General features: G+C 42.8%; 1 protein-coding gene across 1 annotated transcript in view; it reads left to right on the plus strand.

Annotated features, from left to right (window-relative positions):
• The first annotated feature begins 2,130 nt into the window (after positions 1-2,130).
• Positions 2,131-15,399, plus strand: part of ptprbl (protein tyrosine phosphatase receptor type B, like) — a 55,445-nt gene continuing 42,176 nt past the window's right edge. The window contains exons 1-5 of the mRNA XM_076083264.1: positions 2,131-2,182; positions 3,564-3,965; positions 10,950-11,422; positions 11,804-12,799; positions 15,070-15,334. Coding sequence (XP_075939379.1) covers positions 2,131-2,182; positions 3,564-3,965; positions 10,950-11,422; positions 11,804-12,799; positions 15,070-15,334 — 2,188 coding nt within the window. The remainder of the gene's footprint in view (positions 2,183-3,563; positions 3,966-10,949; positions 11,423-11,803; positions 12,800-15,069; positions 15,335-15,399) is intronic.

Below are 15,399 nucleotides of genomic sequence, written 5' to 3' on the forward strand. Positions count from 1 at the left end.
TCTTGTACCGTGTTGAAGTGAACTTCAGGTTGTTGTATTTGTTCAGTGTGAAGACTGCAGTCAGGATGTAGAGGGTGGAGGAGATGTTCCTCCTTTTCCTCTTCCTCCTTCTCCTCCTGTCTAGGACAGGATGTCAGTGAAAGGAGGGGGGGGGGGGGGGGGAGTCGAACAGCTAAAGGTGGAGGGTAACATGATATGCAAACCAAGTCTCTAAAATAACACAAACAAATACCCAAAACGATAATAATAATACAGATATAAACTCATTTATCATATCACACCACATTACATTACACGTCACAACGCCACAGCGTCTCAAAGTCACAAAGTCTCAACGTCACAACGTCACAAAGTCACAAAATCTCAACGTCACAACGTCACAAAGTCACAAAGTCTCAAAGTCACAAAGTCTCAACGTCGCAACGTCACAAAGTCACAAAGTCTCAACGTCACGTCACAAAGTCACAACGTCACAACGTCACAAAGTCTCAACGTTGCAAAGTCGCAACGTCGCAAAGTCTAAACGTCGCAAAGTCTAAATGTCGCAAAGTCTAAACGTCGCAAAGTCTCAAAGTCGCAACGTCGCAAAGTCGCAAAGTCTCAACGTCGCAATGTCGCAAAGTCGCAACGTCGCAAAGTAACGTCTCAAAGTCACAAAGTCTCAACGTCTCAACGTCACAAAGTCACAACGTCTCGTCTGAAAGTCACAACGTCTGAAAGTCACAATGTCTCAAAGTCACAAAGTCTCAGCGTCACGTCACAAATTCACGTCGCAAAGTCGCAACGTCGCAAAGTCTCAACGTCGCAAAGTCTCAAAGTCGCAACGTCGCAAAGTCGCAAAGTCTCAACGTCACAACGTCGCAACGTCGCAAAGTCGCAACGTCGCAAAGTCACGTCTCAAAGTCACAAAGTCTCAACGTCACAAAGTCTCAACGTCACAACGTCACAAAGTCACAACGTCTCAACGTCTGAAAGTCACAACGTCTCAAAGTCACAACGTCTCAAAGTCACAAAGTCTCAGCGTCACAACGTCACAAATTCACGTCGCAAAGTCGCTACGTCGCTACGTCGCTACGTCGCAACGTCGCAAAGTCTCAACGTCACAAAGTCGCTACGTCGCTACGTCGCTACTTCGCTACGTCGCAACGTCGCAAAGTCTCAACGTCGCAAAGTCGCAACGTCTCAACGTCGCGATGTCGCAACGTCGCAACGTCTCAAATTCGCAACGTCTCGAAGTCTCAAAGTCGCAAATTCGCAACGTCGCAACGTCGCAAATTTGCAACGTCGCAACGTCGCGTCTCAAAGTCACAAAGTCTCAACGTCACAAAGTCTCAACGTCACAACGTCACAAAGTCACAACGTCTCAACGTCTGAAAGTCACAAAGTCTCAGCGTCACAACGTCACAACGTCACAAATTCACGTCGCAAAGTCTCAACGTCACTACGTCGCTACGTCGCAAAGTCGCAACGTCGCAAAGTCGCAACGTCGCAAAGTCGCAACGTCGCAACGTCGCAACGTCTCCAATTCGCAACGTCTCGAAGTCTCAAAGTCGCAAATTCGCAACGTCGCAACGTCGCAACGTCGCAAAGTCGCAAAGTCGCAAATTCGCAACGTCGCAAAGTCACAACGTCACAACGTCTCAACGTCGCAACGGTGCAAAGTCGCAACGTCACAAAGTCACAACGTCTCAACGTCACAAAGTTACAACGTCACAAAGTCACAAAGTCACAACGTCTCAACGTCACAAAGTCACAAAGTCACAATGTCACAACGTCACAAAGTCACAACGTTGACCATGACTGTGTCTTATTAAATGTGGTTTAAGCTAAATAATTGAAGACATGAGCTCTTTGTGAACTATTATTATTATTATGATGATTTCTAATAACTGAACATATTTGTCTCCACATAAAGTATCTTGGCTGCTCCTCCTCTTCCTGCTGGAGGTTTATTAGAACTGAACATGGAGGATGTTCTCTGGTATTTCCGACAACTCCTTCACCGTGAAACCTCCACAACAATTGAATAGGAGGAAACGCTGCTCGCTGACTTTTTCCTCCCCACATACACTGACTTCCCTTCAGCTCCTCTGTTTGGCTCATCTGAAGCTGGAGGACGCATGAAGGAACATGGACGCCCCGGTTCTGCTTTTATTCATTCTACTGAGATCCAGCTGTGTGTGTAAGTACTGCTCTGATGATGTGATGGTGTTGGTGGTCTGGATCAGGATCAGGATCAGGATCTGATGATCCGTGTGATCGACAAACTTCTTTCAAAATGATTTTGAACAACCAGAGTACCTGATTAACTTTTGTCTGTTTGTTCACCAAAGAAATGAATAAAACTATATTTTTATAATAAGAGCTCTTTTTCTGATAAATCATTTAGATTCAGTGTTAAGTCTGTTGCTGCATCATTAAGAATAATACACAGTGATATTGTTCCATCTTCCCAAACAAATCAATAATTATAATATAATATTTGTATATATACAGTATATATTTATATCACTCTTCATAATGAGTACTTTTACTTTTGGTACTTTGAGTACATTTTGATGATAATACTTTTACTGAAGTAAGATTTTGAATGCAGGACTTGTACTTAACAGAGTATTTCTACACTGTGGTATTAGTACTTTATTAAAAGAGTATTTCTTCCACCACTGATGAGATGGCAGCAGTTTGAATATTAATAATATCTAAATGAATGGATTGAAGTTATGTTTTATTATCAATGAAACACTATGATGAAAGAAGTACTTTGACTTCTTTTACTCATTTACTTGATACTTAAGTAAATAAATACAAAGTTTACTTTATTACCTGTGAAATGCAGTGAAGTAGAAGTATAAAGCTGCAGAAAATGAAAACGCTCAAATAAAGTACACAGAAATCAAAATAATACTTAATAATAATAAGAGCGAGAGCACTACTTCTACCACTAATACTGATAAAACTGATTCTTTGTGCTGTTACAAAGTGCTTTATAAACAATAAAGAAGAAGATGAAGATAAAAATGTAAAATGTCCACAAACATCTTGACCATTAACCACATTAAAATAATAATAATATGATAGAAAAGATATATATTTATATATGTCATGTATATATATATATATATATGTATAAATACATATATTAATATATACTTTTTTATGTATACATATATGCCCACAGTAAATAAATTTCTTCTTATTACAGAAAGGAATAGTTTCAACTATCATATTACTTCATAATTATTTGTTGCTGTTATAATTCCCATAGTTGAAACACATTATAATCCTTTTTACAATGTATCATAATCATATTATAATGCATTATGATATGATTATGAGTTACTCTACGAAGTTGTCAATGTCCAGAAAACGTTACCAACATTCATATAAAACTCATTCATGTGTTCGTTTAAAGGTTCAGTTCACATTATTACAACAAACCACCATTTAATTTGTGCACAAACAAAAGTCTCATTAGTGACCCTTTAAAGACACAGACACTCTTTTTATATCATTATAGAAACTTTTAATAACCTTTGATTTGTTGTCAACTCGTCTCTCAGCTGGTTTCCTCATCATCTCGACTCCGACGAGGTTGTGTCTCTTCGCCCAGAGTCAGGCGGTGCTCCTGGGACGTTGTGATGTCACTAACCCCGCCCAGCAGTGGGCGTGGCTGGGCGAGGCCCGGCTGGTTCACACTCAGTCCTCCAGGTGTCTCTGGACTGACCCCTCCCCCAACCTGCCGCTCCATGACCGCCTTGCCAAACTCAGCGACTGCAGCGGAGCGCCGCCATGGAGCTGCGACGACACCAACGGAGCTCTGGGATTGGCTGAGACTCACCTGTACCTGAAGAAACAGGGATCACGAGTCGTGATTGCAGAAAATCTGCCGGCTTCAGAGTGGAGGAAGTACGATGTGGACTCAGGAGGGACTCAGCGGATAATATCGTTATGTCCTCAAACAGGTGACAAGAACCAGGAGACACCTTCACGTTTATAACCTGTAGCCACACCCAACAGTGATGTCACAGTGTACTCCAGGGTCTGTAAGTATATATATATATATATATATACTTACTGCACTACTTTCAATCCAATTGAATTGAATTGAATTGAATTGAATTGAATTGGATTGGATTGGATTGGATTGCCCAAAATCACAAATCAAAAGTTTAACTCAGAGTTACAATCTGTATACATGCAACATCGTCTGACCTGTGACCCTCTCATCGGTACAGGAAACAGAGGAGGGATCATCATCATCCTCTATCAGGATGAAGTGTGATAGATGTCATGTGTACAGAATGAACATAACAGAGTTACAACACATTCAATGACAGAAATTATTCATATAATTAGAGTATTATTAAGTATAATAATGATGGAAACATTATGACTACTAGTAATAACAGCAGCAGTGGATATAGAAGAATTATAATGACAACAAAAGTAATGGTATCGGAAATAGAAAAGTGACTAATAATAATAATTAGAAAATTTCACAAGAAATTTTGACAGTGTGGCTTCTACTGCCCGAAGACGTCGCAATATATACACACACTGATGTTACCGGTAGTATCGTTAAGGTTCATTGAGATATCGCTTCTCTCTTTTCTGCATTTTAGATTCATACTCTTGGAATTTAATCTTGTATTCGTGATGGACAGTCCACAAATGGCTCCCGTCATTTCTGTACTGGACATGTACATCTTTGTTTGAGAAGCCTTTGGAAATGATGGGAGCTGACGCTCCCATCATTTCTGTACAAACCTCATTCTGAGCTTCATGTTAAGATACAGTTACTCTATGGGGCTTTTATTTTGAAAGGGTGGGACTGGGTGGGGGAGAGAGGGGGAGAGGAGACATATTCATAATGTTTGACACACAAACACAAAGGTTATTAAATGACAGGCTTCATCACAAGCATTCCAGTTAGAATTCACTCTCTGGGGCTTTTATTTTGAAATGGGAGGGGGGGGGGGGGGGTTCTCTAAATATATCTAAAACCTGAATGACTGTATGATAGAGAGAGACAGAGTGAGTGAGTGAGACAGACAGACAGAGAGATACAGACAGAGACAGACTGACAGAGACAGACAGACAGACAGGAGGTCCATGCTTCCATGTCATGTGTGTGTGTGTAGAGAGAGAGAGAGAGAGAGAGAGAGAGAGAGAGAGAGAGCCTGCATGCATGTGTGTAACTGGTTGCGATGGCGAGGACGCACCTGGTGTTAGAGGCAGACTGATTAAGAAACGTTGCAGTAAACAGTGATTTTGAACAAAACCCCTGCCTCCTTTTAACAAAAAGTCTGAGTGCCAAAATATGGATACCGTGAGAAAGATAAGACTCTGCTGAACGCGCTGATGTGTTTTTTATGTTTGTGGTGTTAAAAATGTGAGCTCCAGAGCAATAGACAAAACTGGTACCATTTGCTTTCTTTGAGAAATGAGTGGTGAGATTTAACATGGAGTCTAATGGAGCAGTTGGTTGGAATTCATGTCGCTCTGCGGCTCCTTGAGCCAAATGTGTAAGTCCGTTGGATTCCACAGACACTTTACTGCGACCAGCACAACATTTCCAAGCTTTTGGGACATAAATGGTGTATAAAGAGTACAAATTGTGGGAGCTGGAGCAATTTGTTTGGAAAAATCACAGAATATTTTCCTGCTCCGCTCCACTCTGACAGTTATGCTCGCACTCTAGCTCTTAATGAGCCGTGCAATACACACCCATTATAAAATCTGAAACAGACCCAACATTTTCCTGAAACTTAATCTGTGACTTCATGAAAACTGTGCTAGCTATCAAAATGTCCCTTTGGCTCAATAAAGTGCAGCGTTTTGTCTACGTTTTAAACTTAGAATCATGTTTCTACGTTAATGTACGGCTAGTCAATATGGGCCCAAAGTTAAGTGTTTTTTTAGCTCTCTTCACGCCGAAACCCCATTCAAGTGAATGGGGCGATTTTTCTCAGTTTTTTGGGATTTTCGGGAATTTTCGGGAAAACCGCTAGGCGAATCTCTCCGGAAAATAGATAGCACACTATTCCCGATCAGCCCGCACGTTTTGATGTATTTTTCACGCCACTGTTGGCAACGCTGTGTGAGGAGAAGCGCAAAATTTCTTTAGGAATTTTCTAGTGATTATTATGATTAAGCCCGATGGATAATATACAGTGTGCTTTGGCACAGGCAGTTTTACTGCCTTTGTGCTACAAAGCCACACTGAATAATGATAGTAGCAGTGGGTGTCAGCAGGACCAGGGTCCAGATAAAACCAGGACCCATTAATGGGACATGAATTCATACAGAAGAAGAGAGAGAAGAGGAGAGAGGAGCTCAGTGTATCATAGGAAGTCCTCCAGCAGTTTGGGTCTATAGCAGCAGATCTAGGGGCTGGTCCAAGGCAAACCTGAACCAGCCCTAACTATAAACCTGAACCAGCCCTAACTATAAACCCGAACCAGCCCTAACTATAAACCTGAACCAGCCCTAACTATAAACCCGAACCAGCCCTAACTATAAACCTCAACCAGCCCTAACTATAAACCTGAACCAGCCCTAACTATAAACCTGAACCAGCCCTAACTATAAACATGAACCAGCCCTAACTATAAACCTCAACCAGTCCTAACTATAAACCTCAACCAGTCCTAACTATAAACCTGAACCAGCCCTAACTATAAACCTCAACCAGTCCTAACTATAAACCTCAACCAGCCCTAACTATAAACCTCAACCAGTCCTAACTATAAACCTCAACCAGCCCTAACTATAAACCTGAACCAGTCCTAACTATAAACCTCAACCAGCCCTAACTATAAACCTGAACCAGTCCTAACTATAAACCTGAACCAGCCCTAACTATAAACCTCAACCAGTCCTAACTATAAACCTCAACCAGCCCTAACTATAAACCTGAACCAGTCCTAACTATAAACATGAACCAGCTCTAACTATAAACCTGAACCAGCCCTAACTATAAACCTGATCCAGCCCTAACTATAAACCTGAACCAGCCCTAACTATACACCTGAACCAGCCCTAACTATAAACCTGAGCCAGCCCTAACTATAAACCTGAACCAGCCCTAACTATAAACCTGAACCAGCCCTAACTATAAACTTGAACCAGCCCTAACTATGAACCTGAACCAGCCTAACTATAAACCTGAACCAGCCCAAACTATTAACCTGAACCAGCCCTAACTATAAACCTGAACCAGCCCGAACTATAAACCTGATCCAGCCCTAACTATAAACCTGAACCAGCCTGAACTATAAACCTGAGCCAGCCCTAACTATAAACCTGAACCAGCCCTAACTATAAACCTGAGCCAGCCCTAACTATAAACCTGAACCAGCCCTAACTATAAACCTGAGCCAGCCCTAACTATAAACCTGAACCAGCCCAAACTATTAACCTGAACCAGCCCTAACTATAAACCTGAGCCAGCCTTAACTATAAACCTATCTAATAAAGACGTGCTAACTAACGGTAAAACGTCTTTAGGCAGCCTAGTCGGGATGAGGTCTAAGAGACAGGTAGAAGGTTTAGACGTAGAAATCATCATCTTAATCTGTAAAGTAACTCAGATTATTAAAACAAAACATAATCAACCAGTAAATGATGATGTATCATTACAGATTAAACTACCAGCAGTATATAAAGCCAATAAAATGAGCTCCGCCTTTAAAGTGATGATCATATTAATGCATCAATAAGTATATGACAATCATATAATACACATTGTTCTGCATAATGAGTACTTTTATGTTTGTACCTTTAAGTATATTTTGATGCTGATACTTTTGTACGTGTTACTGAAATATGATTTTACTAGAGACAGAGTATTTCTACACTGTGGTATTAGTACTTTTACTGAGGTTAAAGATCTTCTTCCACCACTGATGAGATGTTGTGAATATTAATAATATCTAAAGATAAAGTGATAAAGAGTCATATAAGTTTAGGTTGACTTAAATCTTGTTCAGAGAGTTGACGTCATGACATCACTTCCTGTCTCAATCTCTCATTACTTTAATTTGTCTTTGTGAAACACTAAAGTGAGACCCTGAAGTTTACCTGACAGGCTACCTGCTAAACGTCAGTGTCTCTCAACAGGAAGTCAGTGAGTTCACACTTCCTGTCATTGTTAGTTCACTCAGTCAGACAGGAAAAACGTCAGCGCTGTGCTTCCTGTCAGAGTCTGAGCCAACATGTTTCTGTTCATCTCTCCTCTGAGTTTAACATAAATTATTATTAAGTCACTATGTGGTTTAACTGATGGTAATGAGCCCCTCCTTCTGTTTTCTATTGCCAGTAAACCTAAAGCTTCTGTAACCAACCGGTACAGATTAAAGCCAGACCAAAGTACGATGCTGCATGTTTGTGAAGCTACTTTGTTGTATTAATTTGATATAGTTTAATCTAGTTTGGTCTGGATCAATACTCACATTTCTCCTGCTGATAAATTCCTATTCCATTGCTCTGATTATAAAGACAGAAGACATTCTAATACTTTAAAAACTGGAGAATACAGCTCTTGCCAAGAAGCAGGTCAATGAAGGTACAGCGGTACTTAAGTACATTGTTAATGTTGTACACATGTAATAATTAGAAGAGCAGTGTTGGTTGATTGATTGGTTAGTTCGAATGTATTACTGGTTTGGAACTCTTAGACATTTACAAAGTACAGTTTATGCACTGAGGATCTGCGAAGAGGATGTGGGTCAGCTCTTCCACAGACAGAAGATCAGGAAGGCTCCGGGCCCAGACGGTGTGTCCCCCTCCTGCCTGAAAGTCTGTGCTGACCAGCTGGCCCCCATCTTCACACAGATCTTCAACCGATCACTGGAGCTGTGTGAAGTCCCCTCCTGCTTCAAACGCTCCACGATCATCCCGGTTCCCAAGAAATCCTCCATCACAGGATTAAATGACTACAGGCCCGTCGCCCTGACGTCTGTGGTCATGAAATCCTTTGAGAGACTGGTGTTGACCCACCTGAAGGACATCACAGGACCCCTGCTGGACCCCCTGCAGTTTGCCTACCGTGCAAACAGGTCGGTGGATGATGCAGTCAGTATGGGACTGCACTACATGCTGCAACACCTCGACTCCCCAGGGTCATATGCAAGGGTTCTGTTTGTGGACTTCAGCTCAGCGTTCAACACCATCATCCCAGAGATACTCCAACCCAAACTCTGCCAGCTCACTGTGCAGCCTCCACCTGTCAGTGGATCACTAACTTCCTGACTGACAGGACGCAGCAGGTGAGGCTGGGAAAAACCAAATCCAGTACTCGGACTATCAGCACTGGCACCCCCCAGGGATGTGGTCCAGCACCCGTTCTATCAGCACTGGCGCCCCCCAGGGGTGTGTGCTCTCCCCCCTGCTCTTCTCCCTCTACACCAACGACTGCACCTCAGAGGACCCGTCTGTTAAACTCCTGAAGTTCACAGACGACACAACGCTCATCGGCCTCATCAGGGACGGTGATGAGTCTGCGTACAGATGGGAGGTTGAACAGCTGGTCCTCTGGTGTGGTCAGAACAACCTGGAGCTGAACAAGCTCAATACTGTGGAGATGACAGTGGACTTCAGGAGGAGCCCCCCAACACTACCCCCCCTCACCATACTCAACAACACTGTGTCCGCTGTGGAGACCATCAAGTTTCTGGGATCCACAATCTCCCAGGACCTGAAGTGGGCCCCCAACATCGACACCATCAGGAAAAAGGCCCAGCAGAGGTTGTACTTCCTGCTCCAGCTCAGGAAGTTCAACCTGCCTCAGGAGCTGCTGATCCTGTTCTACTCCATCATCATCCAGTCTGTTCTCTGCTCCTCCATCACTGTGTGGTTTGGATCGGCCACCAAACAGGACAGAAACAGACTGCAACGGATTGTCAGGTCTGCAGAGAGGATCATTGGTTCCAGCCTGCCCTCCATCCTGGACTTGTTCACCTCCAGAGTCAGGAAACGGGCTGGAAAGATCACTGCAGACCCTTCACACCCTGGACACAAGCTGTTCAACTCCTCCCCTCTGGTAGGCGCTACAGGGCTCTGTACGCCAAGACCACCAGACACAGGAACAGCTTCATTCCAATGGCCGTCACTCTGATGAACAATTAATAAGTAATATTGCACTACTACCTCTGTTTGCACTATTGTATTATATATATATATATATTCACTTTTTGTTTGGGATATTTATTCTTATATTGTATATAGCTGTTAAATGTCCTTGTTTTTCTTATATTTCTCTTGTTTATTGTACATATTTCATATGTGTGTATGTACGATGAGAGTAATGTGTAACCGGAGTCAAATTCCATGTATGCGCACACATACATGGCCAATAAAGCTGATTCTGATTCTGATTCTGATTCTGATAAAGTAAGACAAAGATCAAAGGAAGTGATTTTGGCTTACTGTCTCTGAAAAGCTCAGCCCTATCAGGAAACACGTTTTTTAATGCTTTTCAACATTGTAAAACATAAACAGGTGAAAATAAAGCTGTCTTTCCAAAGTCAGATGCACTGAAGCATAAAAACATCACTTTCTACCCTCCATCAGCACTTTATTGGTTCAGTCACTTGACAATGATTCAGAAATAATGAACAACTATATTCCTGATAAAAACAAAAACAGTAGAATGTCGGAGTAACAGGTTTTACTTCCTAATAATACGTATTTATCTGCTCTGTACTTTAACATCCATAGAGACACGCTGCTGTTGTTTCGAGAACAATTCAAATCATATGAATTTAGACGACTCAATATCAAAGACAGACGTCGTGTCGAGAACTTAAAGGACGATCGGTGGTTTTATCCCGTGTCGTGGATCTCAGGGGGATCCGGGCCGCCTCACTGTGGTTCAGGTTCCTCTTTATGTTTTAGTTTGTAGATTTTTTTATTGCCATTAAAGTCCTTTTCTCCTAATTTTTCAGACTCCACTTCTGTCTCCATCTTCTATTCATCCACACTGAAACCACTGGGACTCTCCAGCACCGTCTTCACCATCACAAGTCCTGACACAGTAAAAACCCACCGGACCACCAGAGAAATCACATCCTCAGAAGTCCTCAGTTCAACTAGTAACAGAGCCTCAACGTATGTGAACGACATCACCAAACCTCGAACAAGGAGGTCGGAAACTACAGACTTTAAACCTGATGTTTCAACTTCAGTCACAGAGCTGTCAGCTCCAACCGGGGAACATGTTGTTTCCTCGAGTCCGGCTGAGTTCACCTCAGTCCGATCCGCTGACGGTTCGGAGAGTTTGTCAGCTACAAATGTTCTTCAACTCAGGACCGAAGCCGGGATGACGTCAGAACACCAAGACTTTTCTACTGCGTCCTCGTCCTCAATAAGCAATGATCCTGAGTCTGAAACTGCAGCTGTGACTCTGGTTTCCTCCACAGTTTCCTCAGAGACAACCGACCTTCAGGGCACCTCCGAGGTGCCCACCACGTCTGAGGTCAATGTCTCCTCCGAGGTCACCACCACGTCTGAGGTCACCACCACGTCTGAGGTCAACGTCTCCTCCCAGGTCACCACCACATCTGAGGTCAATGTCTCGTTTGAGGTCAACGTCTCCTCCGAGGTCACAACCACGTCTGAGGTCAACGTCTCCTCCGAGGTCACCACCACGTCTGAGGTCAATGTCTCGTCTGAGGTCAACGTCTCCTCCGAGGTCACCACCACGTCTGAGGTCAACGTCTCCTCCGAGGTCACCACCACGTCTGAGGTCAATGTCTCGTCTGAGGTCAACGTCTCCTCCGAGGTCACCACCACGTCTGAGGTCAATGTCTCGTCTGAGGTCAACGTCTCGTCTGAGGTCACCACCACGTCTGAGGTCAACTCTGAGGTTCCGGTCACCTCTGATGCTATTGTTGGTTTATCTGCGGTTTCTGAAACTGAGTCAAACCAAGATACAACTTATACAACACATTCAATTACTGACAAAAATCTTTCAGCTTCCTCTACCACCACTACATCTCCTCCTACGACTGCTTGTGTGCCTTCAACAGCAGATATGACGTCTACCTCCATCCTGGAGATTCATCCTCCATCAACTCGTAAACCTCCGCCGACCATTTCCCAAACAACACCCACAATAACCATGCCGCTGCCGACTGTCTCGACTGTCTTGACTGTTCATCCGAAAGTCTCAGTGACTGAAGGACCTCTATCGACATCTCCAACAGCTGGGGTGGTGTCACCAAGAAGGATCACCACCTCAACCACAACCACAACCAAACCCACCACAACCACAACTCCAACCACAACTCCAACCACAACTCCAATCACAACTCCAACCACAACCACAACTCCAACCACAACCACAACTCCAACCACAACCACAACCACAACTCCAACCACAACTCCAATCACAACTCCAACCACAACTCCAACCACAACTCCAACCACAACCACAACTCCAACCACAACTCCAATCACAACTCCAACCACAACCACAACTCCAACCACAACTCCAACCACAACCACAACTCCAACCACAACTCCAATCACAACTCCAACCACAACCACAACTCCAACCACAACCACAACCACCTCTGTAACAATACCTACGTCCACTACAACCATGACGACCACAGCCATGACAACAAGCATCAAAACCACACAACCCACCACCACAACCAGTACAACCAGTACAGCTAGTACAACACCTGTTGCTCCAACAACAACTAGAATGACCACAACTCCTCCTTCGACTACAACGACACCTCAGCCCACGACTTTAGCATCAACCACCACTACACCTGTAAGTGTTCTTGTTGCTTTACAGTTAAATTTGTGTTTACTGCTATTATTCAATTATTTCATGTTTACAAACCTTCAGCTGTTCATCAAATCTTCACCTGGATTATGAAGTTTGATGAGATTATTTCTTATTTCGTTCTGGGGATCTGAGGCTGCTTCCTGATTGGATAACTCCTATTCCACCACAACAATAGTGGGTTCTGATTGATGGGGCTCAGTTTGATGCTGCAGGTCGTCAGAGAAAGTCAGAAAGGAAGGCAGGGAGTCGATCTCTGTTCACAGTGAAAGTTTAAAGATGAAGTCCACGGTTTGGTGAATGTGAAGAAGAAATCTGGAGAATGATGTGTGATAAAGAAGCTCCAGATATTTTAATCCGTCTGTGATGTAAAACAGCAGTCAGCCTCCATTAGCTGAGGAGTAACTGTCTGTAGATGTGTCTGTAGATGAGGATCACTGAGGATCACTGGAGACACATTTTTCTAACTTTATATTCTCGGTGTGCCAGCTGATCTGGGGATGCACCGTTTGTATTTTTTGGTAATTAAGCGGACTGATTTAAGACTGTGATGATCAGATGCGCCACAACATGTTACATGTTACATGATACTTTTATTTTGGAGCATAGACGAGGTGAGTTACGTTTCAGACTATCAGGATGTTTGAGGCACCGCATTCCTGATCAACCTCTATCACAGAAAAAGATGATGTAATGATACCTGAACCTCAAACACCTGACAATCAAGAATAATGTCAGAATAATAACAACAATTAAAGCTGCAAGTAGCATTGATCGGGCCCTCGCAACTTCATGCACGTCGAGGGTACTGGCAGGACTCTGGTTGACGCGGTCATGCATTTCTCTGACCATCATACACAGCGCCTGGAAATTGCAAAAGCGACACTAGAAATTCATACAAAATTCAAAATGGCTGACTTCCGGTTGGGTTTAGAGCTTAGACCCCTAAGACTTTTTTTTAAGTCTACATGTGATACACCTGCTTACCAAATTTTATACATCTAGGTGAAACTTACTGCGAAGGCTGCATCGTCGAAATATTGTAGGGGCCGCTATCGAGCCGACTTGCCACACTGAAGCATTAAAATCATATCAGATAACTACATTCAGGATTTTAAATGTGTGTTTGGTTATGTTTTGAGCATTTTTAGCCCCTCAAAAACACCTTAATCTTTCATGGCGAAGAATGCGTCGCCACGACAACGTCTTTTCAGGAAATAACAAGCTTTGAGTAACTTTTCATCACAACAGTCTTTAGATTGTTCTGACCAAATTTGAAGTTGATTCGATTATTTCCCTAGGAGGAGTTCGTTAGAGTACAGCGCCTGGAAATGTCAAAAACGACACTAGAAATTCATAAAAAATTAAAAATGGCTGACTGGCTGATTAATCGGTGAGGAGCAGGATGTAAAAGTACACAATTTATAACTTCCTGTCACCACTAGGTGGAGCTATTGCTACGATTCTAAAATTGTCATATAGATGTCTTCAAAGTTAGGATGTTATGACATATGATAGATTTGGAGCAGATTAGACAATGTACGGCCGCGTCACAACAACTTCATGGCGAATGGTGTTTTTTTGACGCCACGCCACGGATACATAGTTCGATAACTTTTTGATCTTTGCTTATCTTTTCACTGCCAAGGTCTCAAGAGCATACTGACCGAATCTGAAGTTGATCGTGTTAAATCTCGAGGAGGAGTTCGTTAAAGTATGACGCCATGGTCCAAAAACGTCATAAAATTCAGTTTGGTTTAGTGAAAAATTCCAAGAGGATTTTTTGAACGTCCCGTCACACCTACCAAATTTCATACAGCTAGGTGAAACCTAATGTTGGGGCTACTCAATAGGGGGCGCTATCGAGCCAATATTTCATACCCCAGCTGGACACTCCAATCAGACTGCAGTTTTTGCAAATTCTGGCTTGCGTGCCAAATAAAAAAAAATTCCCAGTATCCCAAGCACCTCCTTTTTGTGACGAAACACGCGCGATAATAATAATAATAATAAACATTAGAATAACAATAGGTCCTCCGCTCCAACTACGTCGGTGCTCGGGCCCTAATAATATTAATAATGATAATAATAACAATAATATTTACACTAATAATATCTTTATTCCTTTATTGATAACAATAATAATATGTATTCTTATTATTATGATAGTAATATTAATGGTAGTAATGATAACTTTAATTAATTCTTAAATTGATTAAATGCAGTCCCCTTAGGCTCACCTGTGGTGATGTCACTTTCTGCTTCAGGCTTCCTGCTGCTCCATAAACGTCACTGACGTCAGCTCGAGCTCCAGTTGGGTCGAGGTGACGTTCACCACTGCCGGTGTCTCCTGTTCCTTCATCCTGTTCTCTGATGAGGACTCTTGGCCTGATGTCTCTGATTGTGACCCGGACGGAGTGTCCAGAACCAGCTTCACCTGTCGGATCCCGGATCTGGATCCCGGGACTTTGTACCGTTTAACGGTGATGTCCAATGAGGATGGAGAGAGGAGACACTTGTCAGTGCGCACAGGTGAGTGTAAATATCTTTATTATGATTATAAAATATGAAGTTCCTGTTTCCTTTGACATGAAAAT

This window comes from Anarhichas minor, unplaced genomic scaffold (genome assembly GCF_050575085.1).
Source record: "Anarhichas minor isolate MPS153535 unplaced genomic scaffold, ASM5057508v1 ptg000125l, whole genome shotgun sequence".
Lineage (NCBI taxonomy): Eukaryota > Metazoa > Chordata > Actinopteri > Perciformes > Anarhichadidae > Anarhichas > Anarhichas minor.